Genomic DNA, 19949 nt, shown 5'->3' on the forward strand with positions numbered 1-19949 from the left:
TGTTCGAAAAGTTACCAATACCATCCTAATTTTAACAATTGTCGAACAATAGCCCAATCCGTTATGTTTTTTCATCTATATTTTATGGTGAACTAATCAAAATATCCTTGCAGATTAAAAATTATAATTTTACTTATTTTTAAAAAAAATTATTTTTTTACGAATTAAGTGGATAATTTTTTTATAATTGTTTTAAAAAAATTTCATCCATAAAAAAAAGTTTTGCAAAATGTCCTTGTGGATTAAGTGGATAATTTTTTTATAATTTTTTAAAAAAGTATATAAATCTTAATTCTTTTCTTTTAAAAAAAATATAGTAATGGTAAAGTTGACAATTCATACATCCATCCAAACATTATATAATTTCATCATATAACATGAGTACTCATAATTATGCCAAATTTTAAAAAATATCATTGTAATTTACCCCAAATACATTTGGAGCACCAAAACATATATTTATAAGTATAATCGAATTGTATGACTTTACGTGACCAAATGATACAATTTTGGTTGGATGGTTATAATGATATGGTTGAATTTGGGTAGATACGATCCGATTGAACTTAATGAAAGATGTAAATAATATTGTAAAAAATAACCTTTAAATATTTAATAGTTAACTTGACGATGAAATATGATTAGCACAATTGTATAATTTTACAATAGAAGTACAGATACCACGCATATGTTCAATTAGATCAATATAATATTAACAATAGTTAAACAAATAATCAATTTAAAATCATTCAACATCAATAAATTCAAAATTAAATTACTAGAAATAAAATATACAGGGATAATGTTACAAAAATAAAATAGTAATTAAAACAAAAGCAATAATATAGATTAAAAAACCTTAAAGAAAAAACGACTTATCTTATTAAATTGAAATTTCTTATACAAAATAAAACATAAGTGATTTTGACCTGTCAAACTTTTTATTAATATTTGATGATTTTTTGTACATAACTAATTAATAGGTAATGCATTGATGTTAAAATATATATTTTTAGACATGCATCACTCATAATTTGTAGAAACGGAATGAGGATTCCCAACCTCATTTTTAAATAATATTTGGTATAAACTGATATTAGGAATGACCATTGCTACTAAAATGCTTATTCCTACAAGTATGGAATTATTCATTATTTATCCTTTTATCAAATAGATTAAAATTTATATCTACAAGATATTATAATCACAAGATTATATACTAGTTTAAATATGTTAATTATAATAAATATTAATAATAAAAACATTAAATATTTATTATAAGTATATAATATGAAAAGTTTAAATTTGTAAATATTTTATTGAATATAATATCAAGACTGTTATATACTTATCTACACTTTACAAAATATTTATCATAAGTATAAAATATTATACACGAATATATGAAATATTCATTGATATTTATTCTATATCTTTAATACGTATGATATTTTTGTAAATAATAAGTATAAAACATTCAAAAATATATATTATAAATTTATAATTAATTTAATTTTTAAAATATATTTCTTTTGTAACAAAACTTGTGTGTATATGTTTTCTTTTCTTAAAATTTCATTACTATTCAACAAACGAATAAACAAGTTCTGAAAAAAAAATTTATTCAATTCCTACTCTTATTCCTTCATTGTACCAAATATAGGAACATTATACTAAAACCTTACATAGCGTTTGATTTTATTTTTGGAGTATTTTGTTGTGTTTTGTGAAAATAAAGAAAAAAAAAATAAAGATAAAGAAGTATGTATTAAAAATAATGTGTATGTTCAAATTTATTTTTGAAAAAAACTTAATATAGTTTGAATTTTTGCACTATTCATTATCAAATTATATTTCTTTTATATGTATTTGTAATTGTATATATATATACACACATACATATTATTTAGTTTGTAGACGGATTGATTTATATTTATATATTATATTGTATAATATATCTTGAAAAACAAAATTCACTGTTTATTGTCAAATCATATATTTTTCGAGATGGGCGAAAACAAATACAAATATAGTGAAATATGACTAACATAATTAATGGAAGAACTGAAGCCATTTCCACTTATCTCTTGATACCTAAAAGTACCGAACTACTTGCTCGTACCAGTATGTAATCAATCACTCATTTTTGCCAAGTATCAAGTTACCCAACCCCCAAATACAAGATCAGGCGAGTTCGAAGCAGAAGTGGCCAGAAAGGTTCGGTAAGAAGTACACTGCACATTCCGGAAAAGAGAGTAAACGTAGTTACAAAGTGAGATGAAATTCTGCAAGTTCAAATGGATATTCTGGAAAGTTCAAAGTAATGCACTGAACCCTGTTCCAATTTTGTGTATCCTGAGTTCTTTAGAGAAAAATAATCACTATATTTGTTTTCATTTCCAAATTATTTTCAAGACAAGTCACAACATACCCAATTTTTGCCATCACTGTTTTAGCATAAATACATACATATATATATACACACACACATATACATAAATATATATATAAAAAACATAATTTGACAACGAATAGTAATTTTTGTCTCCCAAAACACAATATTAAACGTATAATACTTATTTTAAATGATCTCCAAAAACAAATCCAAACATACATACTATCTCTAACACACACTTATTTATCTTTGTTTTTTTCTCTCTATCTCCACAAAGCACAACAAAACACTCAGAAAATGAATCCAAACATTATGAATGATTTTTATGTAACTTGATCGACTCAGATGCATATGCAGCCTTAATCACACTTGAAAACCAATTATAGACCTCAACCAACCAATGTGGTGCAGGTAAACCCAAATATAACTTGTCCCTTCAGTCTCAAATTTGCACTCGCAGTTTACCTATGTTATGTGCTGTCTTTGGACATCATATGGACCAGGAGGCGCATAAGCCACTGCACCGAGAACATAATTGTGATTGGTATCAAAGTTTCCCTGTTCCACAAATAATAACTTATCAAAACTTTATTTCAGTTAGAGATTGCAAGAAACTTGTGATTGAGACAGAAAAAAAGCAGCAACAGCCACAAGTGACCTGCCATGAGAAGATACGAAATATGCCAGTTCAACAAGATTTATGAAGAAACAGCCTCTATTAGCAAGAGACCCTAATGTAGCTATGAATTGAAGAAGACAGCAACGCTGCCTGGGCATACTTCTGACAACCTTAGACGTATAGGATGTACAAATTTAAAGGCATAGTTTAAATCACATATCCTAATAAGCAGAATCTCCTGGTGGTTGACAATTAAAACCACTGGCAACTACACCAAAAAATTGGAAAACATAAAGCTCACATTCACATTCAGTCAACAGATTAAAAGATCAATTTAGTAACCATAAAATAATGGGATAATTACACTCCCCTACCCTAAGGCTTGGTGTAATTACACGTAGAGTCGTAGACCCCTTGTTGTTTGGGGAATTACATCTAGTACCACTAAAGTTTGCTTCTGTCCAACAAATAGTTCCGTTGTTAGTCAAAATTCCTCAAATTTGTTGATACTAACAAAAAAATTTGAAAAAAAAAATTATATTTAGCCCCAATTGACTTATTACTGACTTATAACAGGTCAAATAATTTTTTTTATAACCAAATTATCCTCATAGATCTTCGCGCATTAATGCATGCGAGGAGATATACCTTCATCGTTATAAAGGTAGTTTAGTCCGAAAAAAATTATGTGACCTGCAATAAGTCAATCGAGGGTAAATGTCAATTTTCATTCAATTTTTTTGTTAATATTCAATGAATTTTGATCAAATGTGAGACTTATTGTTAGATGGAAGCAAACCTCAGGGGTGCTAGGTGGAATTTCTCAAACTATAGGGAGTCTATGAGTAATTACACCAAGTCTCATGGGAGGAGAGTATAATTATCCCAATAATGGGATAATTACACCAAACCTCAGCAAATTTTGTTGAAAATTTAGAAAAACAAAACTAATAAATAGAAAAGAGAAATACATTTTGCAGCAATAATTTAAGAATAGTAACACTAGTCGAAGTTACAAAAGGAAAAGTTAATATTAGATTAAAAGAAAGAGATACAAATAAAAAGACCGATTTTATTCAATTGAAATTTTTGCGGAATTCAAACAATGGACTCTTACTAATTGACTTTTTAATATTACATAATCATTATGCACATTGTTACTTTTACTCTTATGTCAATTATTTTTTCATTTAATACCATGGGCGTACAGTGATAGCAAATATAACGTGAAAAGTAAGTTGTAAATATTGAATCAAAAATAGATAAAATATCGATTAGAATCATACGAATAAAACTAAAAAGTCAACTAAAACTATGAAATCAAAAAATTGCAATAGAAACGCAACAGATAACATCTACATACAATAATATTTCAAAGTGCGAAATTAAAAGAATAATAACATTGTAACAAGTATAAGCTTAAAATATATTTAAAACACTTGACAGTGAAATATGACTAACATAATTATAGAACCTCACAATAAAAGTATAGCTACTACAAATATGTTCAATTAGATCATTTTTTTATTAACAATAGTTAATAAATAATTAGTATGTCAATATCAATGAATTTAAAAATTAAAGACATTTAAAAATATATTAGTAAAAGAAATATAATGTAGAGGGCCATAAGAAAAAATGAAACAGTAGTTAAAAGAAAATAGCAATAGATATAAAGAAAAACCTACAAATGAAAAATGACTAATCCTATTACATTGGAATTACTATAAAAATATCCAAAATAAGGGACGTTGGCAAATTAGGGCCTGTTTGTTTATATTTGGCAAATTTCAAAACCTCAAACTGAAAATGAAAACATACACAAATTGTTGTTAAGATCGAAATAAATGTTTGTGCATCACTAATAAGTAATGCATTCACCTCTAAATGCATGGTTTTACACGTGCATTGCACGTGATTCTTTCTAGTTAATATAAAATGATGATTATTGTTATCCCTACATTAAGAAGAAGCCTTTACACGAAATAAATTTATGTGGAGGATCATTAATCATGTTCGACACCGTCAACAAGTTCTACCCTTGACAGAATACAGGTTTCACAAGGAAGTATGATAAAAGGGCACACTTTCCCTCAATTTTAATAAGAGTGGGAGTACTAAAATCAAATATTTAATGGCTATTTTCAAGGAAGATGCAAGATCAAAAAGAGAACAATAGAGAGTGAACAGCATCTGAGACATGCTTTCTACTGTTTGTACTCATTAAACAAGGTTTTAGCACTAGTACATTTGTTGCTGTCCCAGACCCCTATTTGATAAAGTAGTATTACCCCATTACGCAACTCACATAAAGGAAAAAAGGATAGTAACTCATTCAGAATTATAAAGAGGTGGTAGGTTGAACCTGATGAACAGCATAAGGATCAGACAATAAATTTCCGCTATATCCAGATTCAACATTTTTCTGGTGTATAGCATATCCAGGACCTGATAAGACACAATAGAACAATATGCCCTCATGCTTTTGGTCATGTGTGGAAAACAATAATATTTACATAGAATCATGTTCCTGTATCAGTTACCTGGATTGGCAGCTGCTGCAGCAGCCATTGCCCTCTTCTCCACATTTGCAAGTTCAACACGTAATTTTTCTGCTTCATGAGCCAAAAAAACCATGTGATTCTCCATCACTTCACTTAACTCAAAGTTTCTCAACTGCATCTGTCTTTCATAATCAACTGCAGCCCTTTTTGCATTAACAACCAGAAAAATGCATTGAGTTATCACCACCAATATAAATGAACTTTTGATAATAATTTAATCTAAGTTTCACGCATACAAATACAGGAATATGGATACAACATGATACGAACATTCACCCGTTGGTTTACAAAAATTAAGGATACTTTAGTCCAGGATACAATGACTTTTTAAATAAATAAACAAAGATATGAAAAGTTTCATCAATAATTTAAAAATATTCAAAAACCATGTTATAGTAGCAACAATGTATTTGATATCTCATATGTGTTATATATTTTGGAATCAAACTAAAATCTAATACAACCACTCGGACTGACGTTTCTTATATTTAATTAACCCAACCTACTGCTAGAGTCTGCCAGTAGGTCCACACAAACATCAAATATTAAACCAGAGCGCCTTCTCATCCCATAATCCAGAACTAGTGTACTTAGCTATCTTGCCGCTGATTGAATCTCATAGCATTGTCCGCTTCACTGCTCCCCTTTGGCTTCCATTGTCTCCTTGAAGAATGAAGAACTCCAAGCATAGAAGAAAAATAAGTTGGGAACTGCAGGTAATTGATAATTTTGGTTTTTTATTCTAGTTCACCTGCTGGACAACCTCATGAAACTTTGATTTCCCATGTCCATATAGTATCTAACTTTTCTGTTTTATTTTTGGATCCTGGATACAGCAGAAGTGTGTCTAATACGTATGACAAGTCTATCCACCCAGCATATGCATCCAATACTATCAGATACTGCATGCTACTATGTCTAATTGTATCTGCCAAGTGTAACTATCCAGTACTACTGAATATTGGCACCATTGTTTCTAAGCATTTTAGTTCATTCTAGCTTACAATCTTATGGATGAATATAAGCACTGTAGAAGATCAAAACTAGGTCAGTTAGTTATAAGTATATTTTTATTAGACAATCTCAAAACAACTGTAAGATTCAAGATGAGCACCCACGTACTATCTGTTGTTAACGGATTATTGATCATGAGTTCAGCAAAATAAAAGCTGTAACAACATACAGTAATGGGATTAGAATTGACAGCCCAAACACAAAATACAACAGACTGCTTCGGAGAATAATGAATTACCTACACTGGCAAAAGAAAATAAGATGAATTGTGAAATGGACACTTATCCTACAGTACACATTTGGAGGATGTTTATTGAGCTTATAAACTTTTTAAAATATCTTATAAAATGTTTGAAAATTCATATGATGGTTTAGACTTTAGAGTGTTGTTTTATTGAGCTTATCCAGAAAATAAGACGTAAGAAACTTATAAACACCTTTAAGAAGAGAAAAGAGTTCCTAAAAGATTTTCTTAGCAAGCCTCTTCAATTTTAGTCAATATTATATACCAGTACTAACATTTTATATGCCTCAAAATTTCAGTTTATTCAAAAATTTCATGAGGTTATTTTTTAAAATAAAATCTAATGTAATCTTCTGAAACATCTTATAAAATATATGAAGATTTTTCAATGTCTTACAAGGTTCTTCAAATAAGCTTAGTCAAACACCCTCTTAGATTATTCCAGCCATTTAGCTTTTGCAGTTGAGTTCTTATTCCACTTCCAGACTAAAGACCATATTTTGTGTAAATTTCTTTAAGTCATTTTTCACAAGCAAAGACTTAAGGCCTTGAAGTTTTAACTAGAAGTACTTCCAACTCATGTTTGAAAAGAATTTTAGTTTCAGGACACTAAGCATCCAACACAAAGTTCATATATCACTTTCCAAGTTATCCATCGGAAGCGTATCAGCAGGGTTAATATATTTCAACTGATTCAAGGTCATAAAAGCAACGAATTATCCCACATTCAAACCATGTAAAAATGAACATTTAGTACCTATGAACCAACACATCTCACATCAGGCAAATTCGAAATAGAAAACATGCATTTCCTAATACCTTCCTCGTTGGATTTCCCTGCGCATAGTTCCGATCTCAGCCTTGAGGTCAGGCAGTTGCTGCAACTCTGAACGAGTAATCGCAATATCGCCATTAACATCCTTCAGCTGCTCCGCCAACTCCTTACGTTCGTCTCGGAGTTCCTTAATGTCGACCCGAAGCCGGTCCAGCTCGGCCTGGAGCCCATCATTGCACCGGGCCTCGACTTCCAATTTGACGGAGCGCTCGTAGACCTCGCGTACCTGGGCATCCCTCTCGGCCTTGACAGAGGAGGCGGTAGCGGAGAGTCGGCGGAGGTCCTGTCGAGCCGCCGCCACATCCTGCTTGAGCACCACATGGGTGGCGGCCAGCCGCTGATTGTCGAGGAGGAGCGTTCGGATCTCACGGCTCTGGGCGGCTATGCGGTCCTCAATTAGATGGACCTCAGGCGGAGGAAGGCGTCGTTGGAGGTGGAGAAGGGGGGTTCCATCGAGAGGATGGTAGTCCGGGCGGAGGTTTAAGCCCGTCACCGGGATGTGATTTCGCCCAGCCATGATTAAGGTAGAATTGGGACTGGAAACCCTCAAAATCAAGAATTGGGACTGAAAATAAGCAAAATTATTGTAATTCATTCCTCTTATATTCGAAGAAATGTAGTTTATTAAAATTCAGGGATAATTACAGTCTCATTTGATAAAGTTTGATATAATTATACGTAAATTTACTATAATTTAAAAAATTATATATAGTATTTCTGAAGTTCATTTTCGTTTAATAAATAAATTTTTTTATTTAATTAAAATTCACTAAATTTACTGATATTTTATTTAATTAGACTTTATTTGTAAATTTGTGACCATCATACTAAGCATACTAGTTTATTTTATTTATTTAATTAGACTTTTATCAAAATACCTATTAGGTCCTTCCTAAATTTTCTTAATTAATATAAGTTGCCCCCAAATATTATAACTTCAATTTAATCCGTTCAAGTTTTATTATATTTCAATTATAACCCATAATTTATTTACCAATTAAAATTTCATAAAAATTTTACCAATTAATCCCTCAATTATAAATTATAATTTTTTGGGCGTCACATTTTCTTATGTCAGATGTTCCATTAAATTCTAATGGCTTGAGCCCTACAATTATTAGAGAACTCATCCGTCATGATTCCTTTTGTAAAGGGCATGCCATGCTGCTCCTCCAGGGGCACTCCCATGACTTAGTATTGAATATCCTGGAGCCCTTTCTGAAGGTACTCCAGACGAGCGAGATACTGCAGAGGAAGTCCTTCATGGGGCTATCCTTGCACCCTGAGAGCCAATGGCCCTTGGGCTTGGGGTACTTCTTCCTTTTTTGGTGTATCCTCAACCATCAGGGCAATCAGTTGTGCTGGTGCCTCAGCTAACATTTATTCCCACACGGCTAAAGTGATTGTCCATTATATGGTCTCTAGTTATCGAGGAGTTAATCCTCCTAATGAAGTGTTTGAGGAAGTGTTATTCTGTAGGGTTTCATTTAGCGAGTACACATGCTTGGAGAATCCTGTTAATGGTTGGTCCTGTAGTGGGGGCTAGGGGTGTGCCAGCCACCAACTGGAGAGCTTGAGCATTTCCAAAAGACTCCGCAACTTTCTAAATGTTCGAAAAGCTATTAGGTGTTTTCATTGTTCCTGACATCTTAGTTCTGTATTTTCTATAGACGAAGCCACTTGATGCGTGCAAAAAATGCACTAGTACAATCGAGTATGGAATCAAGCTCTTTGGTTGGACTTGGTATTAGGTTCAACTTTTAGACGTCAACTTGTAACCACAATAAATGTAATACTTATCTGCTATAATTAAATATTTAGACAATATTATTCTTATATTAATATATATTTGTACTTCAAAGGGTTTCTTAAACATGTTGCATTTTAAATTCAATTAAAATTTTCTTAATTGTAAAAAGTATATTTTCATTACAATAATTATAATATTATTAGTGAGCTAAAAAGTTGAAATTCTTAAATTTTACATACTCAAAGTTAAGTAATAAATGAGTATAATAAATATATAAAACAACTTTCATGTAATTTTTTTTATTTAATTTGCTAATAAAGTTAAGTAATTACTATTTAATTTTTTAGATAAAAAAGAGTAATTAGATATTTGAAATATATTTTCTTTGAAAATATAACAAATTATACTTATTTATTTTTTTAAATGTGTTTAACTTTTAATTAAATATATATTGGTGGATACGACCCAAAAGCATTTAGCCTAAGAAGAGATCTCAAGCCCAATCAAGTCCACCAGCCTATGATGAGGATAACCCGTTGAAAAATTATACTTAGCCCAAGAAGGAAACCTAGTACTGCACACATAATCCAAGAGGGAAGCCCAGTGCACTAGCAAGCCTAGCTCGGCTAAAGAAGGAGGCTTGGTATAAGGCCTGTTAGACCTTAAACCTACCTTCCAAACCCAGCCCAGGAAAAGGGAGGCGCCCTAAAAAAGTCGGACTCCTCGGAGCAAGCAGTTCTCATGTAAAGGAAGTCTTCGTCCAACCAAAGATGTGCTATTTAAGTCAAGAAGGAGATAGGATCGTATTGCTTTTACTTCTCAAAAGTGATTTAGGTGAAAGTTTTTTTGTCCCATTCAATACTTAATTTTGAGCAAGTAATATAAAATTTAAGCTATTATATATATATATATGTATATATAAATGTATTGCTTTACTTTTCAAAAGTGATTAAGATGAAAGTTTTTTTGACCCATTCAATACTTAATTTTGAGTATGTAATATAATAAAATTTAAATTATTTAACCTATTAATTATATTTTAATTAAAAACATATTTTTTCAATTAAGAGAAAATTAAATGAATTTAAAATGCAAAGTGTTAGAAAAATATTATTTGAACTGCAAATATATTTAATATAAAGTAAACATTATTCAAATATTTAGTTGTAGAGAATAGAGATAAGAATTATATTTACTTGTTTAGGGGATAAATACTTCCTTCGAAATAATTGAGGGGCAAAATGTATTTAACCTTAGAAATTGTTCTGGCGGCACTTTCAGCAGCCAATTGATATTGCGGTTGCTATTCATCCGCAGTTAACACAGTAACCAAATATTTACTGCAAAACCCCTAATTGTTTGGAACCCTAGTTTGAACTTTCCACTTTTAATCTGCCTGCCATTGGAATCTTCCATATTACACTCCTTTTCCTAGTTGACATCTACCAATTTTTCTTATGTTGTTCAATCCCAATCCATATATGTGACTCCTTGTATGGCGATAACCCTTCCCACCATAACACAAATTTTGAACCCTAGCTCGCTTCCCATCTTCCATGGCAACCGACGCCTCCCCGAAATTCAAAAAAGCGGAGCTGATTCCGGTGCCGCAGCAACCTGAATACCATCCGGATATTGCCGCGGCGGAGCACGACGGACTTCACTTCTGGCAATTCATGGTCGCCGGCTCAATCGCGGGCATGGTGGAGCACATGGCAATGTTTCCCGTTGACACTATCAAAACCCAAATGCAGGCCCTAGGTTCATGTCCCATTAAATCCGCCAGCGTCAAGCAAGCCCTTGGGTCTATTCTGAGATCCGATGGCCCCAAAGGTCTGTATCGTGGAATCGGCGCTATGGGACTTGGTGCTGGCCCTGCACATGCGGTTTATTTCTCCGTCTATGAGTTCTGTAAGAAGAGTTTCTCTGGGGGGAATCCTGATAACCATGCGGCCCATGCTGTTTCTGGAGTTTGCGCCACGGTTGCCAGTGATGCGGTGCTTACCCCGATGGATATGGTGAAGCAGCGACTGCAATTGGGTAGTAGCCCGTATAAAGGGGTGTTCGACTGCGTGAGGAGAGTGCTGAGTGAGGAGGGGTTTCAAGCCTTTTATGCGTCATACCGGACCACCGTGCTGATGAATGCACCTTTCACCGCAGTGCATTTTGCGACCTATGAGGCAGCGAAAAGAGGTTTGATGGAGGTTTCACCAGAGAGTGTGAGCGATGAGAGGTTGGTGGTTCATGCCACGGCTGGTGCAGCAGCTGGCGCACTGGCTGCTGCCTTGACCACTCCTCTTGATGTGGTGAAGACTCAACTGCAGTGCCAGGTATTTGGATTCCAGTTTGATTTCTTGTGTAAATGAACTGTCTTTTGGTGTATTTTGGCTTGTGAAAGTAAAAGAGATCATTAGCATTTTGAGATATAGAGTTTGGATGTGCTCTGGTTTATTGTCTTGAATCGATGTGATGTTGACTGGTATGTTAGGGTATTCTTCTTGTTTCATCTGCAAGTTCTAATCTAGTCTTTCAAGATTCAAGATGGGTACCAAATTGCATTGGATGGCTAATGCTGTATTAGCCATTGTACTTATGAGGAAAGAGACTATAACTGGGATTCATATTAAAGTTAGTTAGCTCATTGCATGTTTTGATACAACTGTTCTTATTACTCAATATTTACTTCAGAACTACTTTTGTGATTACATCTCAGTCCTTATTACTCTCCTCAATGGCATTTACTGATCATCATGGAATACATATATTGATAAGCTACCAATACCTCTAGAAGTGGAGGTGCAAGGGAGTAGAGGTGCCGCATTACTAGCTAATCTAAGACCCAACCCTAAATATTGCTTCCAAATAAAATCCAATATGGTGCTACTTTACCTCTAATATTGCTCTTATTCTCTCTGCTTGTATTATGTTGAAAACAGTATCAAGGGTGTTGCTCTGTTGCTTTAGATAGCTAGCTGGTGGGTCGGGAGGGGGTAAATCGTCATGGTTGGAAAGGTAGTGGGTGTAGTGGGAAGAGGATTCTGTAGGCAATGACTACATATGCTGGTCGCCAGTCTATCAATATGTGGACAGTTTGCTGTGGGCGTGATGGAAGAGGTTATAAATGAGGCTGACTTTCGTAGAGTATGATTTTTGGCCGAGGGTGGTGAATACTGTTGAGACCATTTTCTCTTTAGACTGATTCTTGAAGGGGATTCTTCTCATTAAGTTTTCTGTAGTCAATGTGGACATGACTGAAACAAACTACCGCCTGAACATGTTCCCATCAATTTTGAAACGCAAGTAAATTTAATAGTGTAGCATTCCTATGTGAGGGGAGTCAAATTATCCACCACTGTATATCTGCAAAATAGTTAATTTTACCTTCTGATTGAGATAATGCTACTGCAGTTCTAAAATGTGATTATTTGGATATAAAATTTCTCATTTTCTATGAACAAGGCAATTCATACATTTGCACCTAGTATCTCATTTTGAAGGGATGCGAAAGGAGTTAAAGTGCCCGCCACGGTGTATCTGCGAAACACTTAGTTTTACTTTCTGATTGAAATAATGCTACTGCAGTGCTAAAATGGATTATTTGGATATGATATTTTTTGATGAACAAGGCAATTCATAGTATCTCATTTTGAATATGTTGATTTCTGCATGGTATAAGTTCATGTCAGATCACGTGTTTATTAGAGTTCTATCAGATAAAAGTTCTGGTGTTGGAGAGACCAGGAGCAATGCCTTTCAAGAATTTTATTAATTTTAATTTTGAAATATGTTGCAGTGAAAACAATGACAAACTCTATACAAGATAGCATCAAATTTTGTGTTATCTAGTCCATGTGCTCCTTGAGTAATATATCAAGTATGAGCGGGAAGGAGTGGCTCCTGTGAGAGGTTGAAAAAAGATAGAATCTTTAATCTTCTAGATAGCCACCTTATGTGCTTCTGAAGCTCTTCTTTTTTAATTTTTTGGCATTTCACTGAACTAGATAGCTAGGGCAAGCTTACAAGTCTTAACATTCTTGACCATAGTTGTTAAAGGTGCACGGCGCACCACGGTGCAAAGGTGCCCTAGAGCCATGGCACACGCATTTTTAAAGTACGGCGGAACCCTAGCCTGGCGCAGCCTTCGCCAGCAAACCCCACCGCTGTAGCCACCCCCTGCCACTACTGCGTCTTTGAAAAAAAGTTGGGTTTGCCCAGATGCTTGCAGAAGGCGCGCTGCGCCTCGCAAAAAGGCGCGCTAAGCCGCCATGACAAAGCCCAGCACCATTTTCTGAGAATTGCGCTGGGCTTGCACCATGGCGCGCCATTAATAACTATGTTCTTGACATAATTGGAGCTGGAAGCAAAGTAGCTGATGGGGAATTTGGAGTCATTGTTAGATGTTTCTCTAATCTCCTAGAAATTAGATGGTATCACGTGTAATTTGCAATTTTTTAGCCATATTTCTTACTTGAGCCGAAGGCTTACTATAACTAGGTTCAAGTTTCAGTAATTTTCTTAGTCAAATTCCTTGTTGTGTAATTAAAGAATTTTGTTATTCATTTTCATTTAGAAACCTCATAAACTACAAGGGCAAGGGGCTATCATGAAAGAGTTTTTAAATTAGAGGCAAAAGTATGCTAAAGAAGATGCAGTTTGATAAGCAACCCTGAGCTTTCAGAAATGGATATTGATTTTTGTTTCTTCTCAGTTATGTCTTGGCCTTGTCTTTCTTTATTTCCTTTTCTTTCTTCTTACATATTACAATTTTCCTTCATAAAAACTTGGTTTAGTTGTATGTTTTTTATTTTTTGTTCTTCTCAGCCATGTCTTGGTTGTGTCTTATTGTATTTCCATTTATCTTGTATTCAAGTTACATACCACCACTTTTCCTTCGCAGATAACTTGGTTCAGATTTTTTTTCTTTTCTGTTATTTTCTATTGGCAAAAATATTATATTATGTACGTTGATCCTGAAGTTTTGTTTTTAAATAATCCAAAAAATATGCGCATATCAGAATATGTAGACCGTAGATCTGTTAACACAATAGGTTTCATCTAGAAACCACAAGGTGTTGGCATCATATTTTCTTTTCTCTGTGTTGCTCAGTTCTGGATCTGTGAGATATTTTCGCTTAAGGTTCTATACAGGTTTTTGGAATATGGGTTTGAATTACAACTTCATGCTGCCATCTTAATCTTTGAGCTTTTGCAGGGTGTTTGTGGATGTGATAGATTTGTCAGTGGTTCAATTCGGGATGTTGTTCGAACAATCATAAGGAAAGATGGATACAGAGGTCTTATGAGAGGATGGATGCCTAGAATGCTCTTCCACGCTCCTGCCGCTGCGATTTGCTGGTCTACGTATGAAGCTGCCAAAAGCTTCTTCCAAGAATTAAATGATAGCAACAGCAGTGGCAAAGTGACCTGAGAAAGAAAGCAGATAGGATATACTTTTTTCTCTGTTTGTTGTATTTGCAGAATCCCTGTATGATTCAGGCGCGCAGATGGGTGAGATATTCAGGTAGGCACCTTTCGCTACATTATTTTGGTTTATAGTGATAGGAGGCAGGCAACCTTGTATTCAGGAGCATTTTATTTATATGTAAACTAAAAGTGTGATCCCTTTGCAATAATCTGATCACATTAGGATCCTTTTCGCCAATCATTTTGCGGATAACATTACATGAAAGCCAAATTTATACAGTTTTGTATTAAAAATCAAGACTTTGTTGGGCTGGAAAATCTATGCAGCTCTGTTACACCTGAAAATTTTGATTATGGGATGGTAACACGAAGCATTGTTACTTCACATGTTAGGATTGCTTTGTGTGATTGTTTTTCAATTCCAGCAATTCTTCGATTTGTATGGCTCCTTCTACTCTCCCGGCAAGGCAGCTGTGAGCAACCTAATGTTCAGCTCACGTTCGTGTATATGTTCAACTCAATTTCTTTTCTTCAACCTGCTGGTCTTTGTTACAGCAAGCAGTTCTGAATTTGGTTTGGGTTGGTTGATCTTAATGTTGTTTTCATTTGTTGATTGTTGGATGCAATTACTTATCATTCCTGCGGATAAGCTATTGATATCTTGGTCTCAGTCGATCTCTTGCCATGTGGTACATTATCATAAAACCTGTTTTTAATCTCCAAGTACAGATAATATTAGTTACATTAACCTAAGGGATTGTTGTGAGAGAGTTTTGGAAAAGTGTTTTTCAATTTCTGACATAAAAAAAAGTACTTTTGATGTAGTTGAGATATTAATTTTTATTTTTGAAATTGTTACAAAAGAACGTTTAAGTCTAAAGCCAGAAGGGTACTTGTTTTGAAGAACTTAAGGGGTACTTTTAGCTGTTTTGGTTTTTTTGTAGATAAATTTAATTTTTTATTTGGACTACTTATGCTTTATTCTGATAATCTTGATTCAAGTTTACCATTTTTATTTATTTTCAAAAAAAATTTCATCTAAAACTGATGTTAGAATTTTCAAATAATTTAAAATATTTTAACACTATTAAAATTTATAATTTCACGTATTTAATATTTAATATCTAATACTTTATGATTTTATATTTTATTTTCGCTATCATCGGATATTATTCTAATATCATAGAAAAATATCAATTAAATTGCTATGATTAACTAATATGTATTTTTTTGCAATCATGCAAGTTTGGTTATTGTGTATGAATGAACAATCATATTATTTAGTGGGAGCATTATTGAATTAAATATTTCATTTGTTAATAGTATTCAATATTTAAATAATATAAATTTATTTATAAAAAATTGAACATGAGATATATTAATTAAAATAAATTTATTATTTTCTGAGATAATTAATTATTATTAATAAAAAGATAAGTACAAATATAATATAAAAATAAGTATCTTCTTAATGGTCCGGTCGATGCCAACCGAGTGGATGGGCACCCAACTCCATCGTGAGCTGACATGTGGTTGGCACAGCTTATTACTCTTTTATTTTTAATTTTTTTTTAAAAAAACTGATTTTTTATTGACTTAGGATTCACTTGTTTTTACTTTTTATTTTTATTTATTTATCATACGTTTATTTTCACCCATCAAACAAATTTTCACTTCATTCCGAGAGTGATCTATATTTCCAAGTATTATTGAAGTGTTCGAATTTTGTATTTCTATTTTTATTGGAAAAAGTATTTTTGTTCTAACACTTGAAAGTAATATTATTAAAAAAGAAAATGTTTGTACACTATAATCTAACTTATACAATAATAGAAATCAATGGCATGTGAATTTATATATTTAGGGGATAGAAACAAAGAACAAATTAATTACCTTTTTAATTTTTTTAAAGTAAAAAAAATTAATTGAAATAAATCGATTATAATTACAATAATTCATGTCCACGTCAATACATAATAAAGTCTATTACAATAATGATATCCTGCTCAACAACATTTACTATTACAGTAGACAACATCCCACGCACAGCGGGATTGAAACCTTTGACCTTTAAGATCATGAGGCCTCAGTTTCGCCAACTGAACTAGACTTCATTGATAATTTTCTTTTTATATTAAGATGAATATATTAGTTATTATTTTCTTTACACTGAAGCGATGAAATATTTTATAGCCAAACCCCACAAAACTTATTTTGACAAATCACACTTAAAAAAGCATTCAAGCTCATATGCTAAATTAAAATATTATTAAAGCCCTTAAGCTCTCTCTCACAACACTAACACTGCATCATCTCTCCACAACAGAGATTTCATCCTTTTAGTTGGGGTTTTGCAGCGAGGAAGCAAAAAAAAAAAAAAAAAAAAAAAAAAATGGTGTGGGAACGTGGGTGATTATGACAAGAGACTATAGTTGGTAGTTTGTGAATTTGATATGAGAACTACCCATAAGAGCTTAAATTTTCATTTTTGTTATTCACAAATAATTAATTTCATTTTATACAAAAAAATCAATAAATGTATCTATATTTTATATATATAAAAAAAGCAAAGAACAAATTTTGTAAAAATTCAAAAATAACTATCATTGTAGACATAATTCAAGCTTTTCGGCTTCGTCTCTCGTATGAGAGTTAGGGCTCGCATGAGCAGTGTTTCTCGTATGAGGGTTTGTCTCTTCTATAGAGTGGTATTAGTAATAGGATAGTGTGTGTGTGTTAGATAGAGAGTCTTCTAATAGGTTCGCTGAATCATTCCAGCGGAAAGAGGAAAATATTGTGGCAAGCATTGTTTTTGGTTTCTCTATTCGATCTTGCTTTGTTGCCTTCAGGTTGCTCTTTTTTATTTGTTTCTTTAGGTTTTCTTTCAAGTGAATGGGTGACAGCGGTCGAGTATCTTCCGATTGTGAGGGGTGTGTTGTGTTTGGTTGGTTCTGGGGTTTTGCTCGATGGAGGAGACGGTGGCTCGGCTTGGTAAGGTTTGGTCCTAACAGAAGAGGAGGTTGGACTCACTCTGTCGCAGGGGACTTGGAATGGGAAGAAAGAAAAAGAGGGGTTCTATCTAATGGGTTATATGTTAGTATCAAAGGCTTACAATTTCGAATTTGTGAAAACTACACTCATGGCGACCATGAATCCTGGGAAAGGCATGAAAATATAAGAGATTGGGAATGGTCAATTCCTATTCAAATTCCATCATGTACTGGATAAGAATCGTGTTTGGGAAAGAGCCCCTGGATGTTTGATAAGAATCTGGTGGTGCTGAATGTCGGAGAAGATGACGACAATCCCTTCACAGTGCCGTTGGATTGGAGTACTTTTAATGTCCACGTACACGACTTATCTATCTGACAGATGACAAGGGAGATGGCAGAGGCGATTGGGAATTGGCTAGGCCGGTATGATGATTCTGCGGATAGTTGTCAATTCATGTGGGATCATCTATGAGATTGAAGGTTGCATTAGATGTTCGACAACCGTTAAAATATTTTTACGACTGCGCACAATGACGGGGGAAGGATCGATAGTGTCTTTTACGTACGAGTAGCTCCCCACTTTTTGCTATGTATGTGGTAAGTTGGGTCATATAGATTGTAATTGTGAATGCCGGTATGAGGAAGGATTTGTGGATCCAGGAGAAAAGACTCAGTATGGGGAATGGTTCTGTGCTCCGGTACACAAGGCTTCAATCAGAGGAGATGGGCGGATATCTACCTATTGGCGGGTTCCCGAATATGGGACAAGTGGGCATCAGCGTGGGTGGAAGCGTGTCAGTTCACTACCGGGGAACCGCCATCTTTGAGCCTCATCCTCTAAGGCGCGAATCTCAGCAACAAATGTGGGGACTAGAGTATCATATCCCTCCCGCCTTCATCATCTACGCCCCCTACCCTAGGAGTCGTGCTCACCTTCCCCCTCCTAACTGCTTATATTTTTTCTTGGCTCAGTTAAAATTCCTTCTTCTACTTTGATGTGGCTCGTCTTTTTGGTGTCCCCTTGAATCAGTTGGTTCCCAACTCCTTCAAGCTTTTGGCCAGTTTTTTTATGATCTTTCGCTTTTATCAATTCCCAGTTTGTACTAATATCTTTGCACAGTGTTATTGCCTAAAATGGGCAGACTCTTTGTGTTTATTCCGCGTCCTAGTGTTTCCTTCTTACCTTCTCCAAATCTCCCAAAAAATTGGAAGAGAAATTTCTTCTTTGTTTTACCCGCTCGTCATTGGTCCTTTCCTGATCGCTGTATTCAGGAGGCTCCTCCACTACTTCAAGTTGGGGAGAGAACTATTGCTCTGACTTCTCTGCTGGATATCTTAAACGAAAGCCCCTACGATTGACGGTCCCTCATCGATGAAAGACTACTAGGCCATTTTGGCTTAAGTCCACCGGTGGAACCCTTGGGGGATTCCCTAGGTATTCTATTTTTTCTCCTGCTCTTCATTTTGTTGTGTTTGTCACGGACTATCACTTGGGTTGTTTTTTCTTGGATCAGATAACATCATGTTTAGCAAGTTGAATGTGGGATCATGCTTCGGGGGCTCGACCTGGAGGGACTCCTCTTGGAGGAAGCCTCTTCCCATACTTCCTTTCTATTTTCTCCCCAGCTTTCCTTTTTGGCAGCCTGGGAGTCCTCCATGTTGATTTATTTAGCTGGACGAGCTAAGAGTATCAAACTTAGAAACAAATTTTTTTGGCTAGGGACTTGAAGAAGTCCCCATCCAAGAGTCTTTGCGAGAAAGCGCTGGCCTTCACCTCTTGCGTGGCAGAGAGCACCTCTAATATAACAACATTGAACCGTGCAAGTACTCCTTCAGTAGTTCGTTATCTTTCGGGCGTACAGCGAAAAGACTGAATTCCGTCTTTCGGAGCTTGCGGCTGTTGGAAAACTGGTCTAAGAAAAGGGATCGAAATTCTTGAAAACTTCCTATCACTCCTATGGTCAGTTGATTGAACTACTGTTGTAAGGTGGTAACAAATACGCGTCATTTAATTCCATCCGTGTATCTATGTAAGAGGGTATCATTCTCAAAATGTTAAAGATGCCTTTGAGGGTCAGTCATGCCATCATATTCAGCAATAGCAGGGGTAC

At 34.2% G+C, this 19949-nt stretch overlaps 2 protein-coding genes across 2 annotated transcripts; one reads left to right on the forward strand and one right to left on the reverse strand.

Annotated features, from left to right (window-relative positions):
• Positions 1–1957: 1957 nt before the first annotated feature.
• LOC105163898 (protein FLX-like 1) lies at positions 1958–8256 on the reverse strand. Its single transcript, XM_011082417.3, has 5 exons — positions 7656–8256; positions 5558–5721; positions 5380–5462; positions 2861–2953; positions 1958–2234 (listed from the first exon to the last, which is right to left on the reverse strand). Exons 1-4 carry the CDS (start codon positions 8186–8188, stop codon positions 2861–2863), a joined length of 873 nt encoding a protein of 290 aa, XP_011080719.3. The 5' UTR covers positions 8189–8256; the 3' UTR covers positions 1958–2234.
• A 2467-nt stretch (positions 8257–10723) lies between these two features.
• Positions 10724–15143, forward strand: LOC105163896 (uncharacterized). Its single transcript, XM_011082416.3, has 2 exons — positions 10724–11751; positions 14634–15143. The coding sequence occupies exons 1-2, from the start codon at positions 10978–10980 to the stop codon at positions 14847–14849; spliced, it is 990 nt and encodes a 329-aa protein (XP_011080718.1). The 5' UTR covers positions 10724–10977; the 3' UTR covers positions 14850–15143.
• The last annotated feature ends 4806 nt before the right edge of the window (positions 15144–19949 follow it).

The sequence above is a fragment of the Sesamum indicum genome, linkage group LG6 (genome assembly GCF_026168435.1).
Source record: "Sesamum indicum cultivar Baizhima isolate 11 linkage group LG6, ASM2616843v1, whole genome shotgun sequence".
NCBI lineage: Eukaryota > Viridiplantae > Streptophyta > Magnoliopsida > Lamiales > Pedaliaceae > Sesamum > Sesamum indicum.

Excerpts from the sequence above, each read along its gene's own strand:
- LOC105163898 (XM_011082417.3), bottom strand. The coding sequence starts at position 8,188 with ATGGCTGGGCGAAATCACATCCCGGTGACGGGCTTAAACCTCCGCCCG. Across the intron at positions 5,463-5,557 it reads TGCAGCAGCTGCCAATCCAG|GTCCTGGATATGCTATACAC; the intron begins GTAACTGATACA and ends GTGTCTTATCAG. Across the intron at positions 2,954-5,379 it reads ATCCTTATGCTGTTCATCAG|GGAAACTTTGATACCAATCA; the intron begins GTTCAACCTACC and ends TTTGTGGAACAG.
- LOC105163896 (XM_011082416.3), top strand. The coding sequence starts at position 10,978 with ATGGCAACCGACGCCTCCCCGAAATTCAAAAAAGCGGAGCTGATTCCG. Across the intron at positions 11,752-14,633 it reads AGACTCAACTGCAGTGCCAG|GGTGTTTGTGGATGTGATAG; the intron begins GTATTTGGATTC and ends GAGCTTTTGCAG.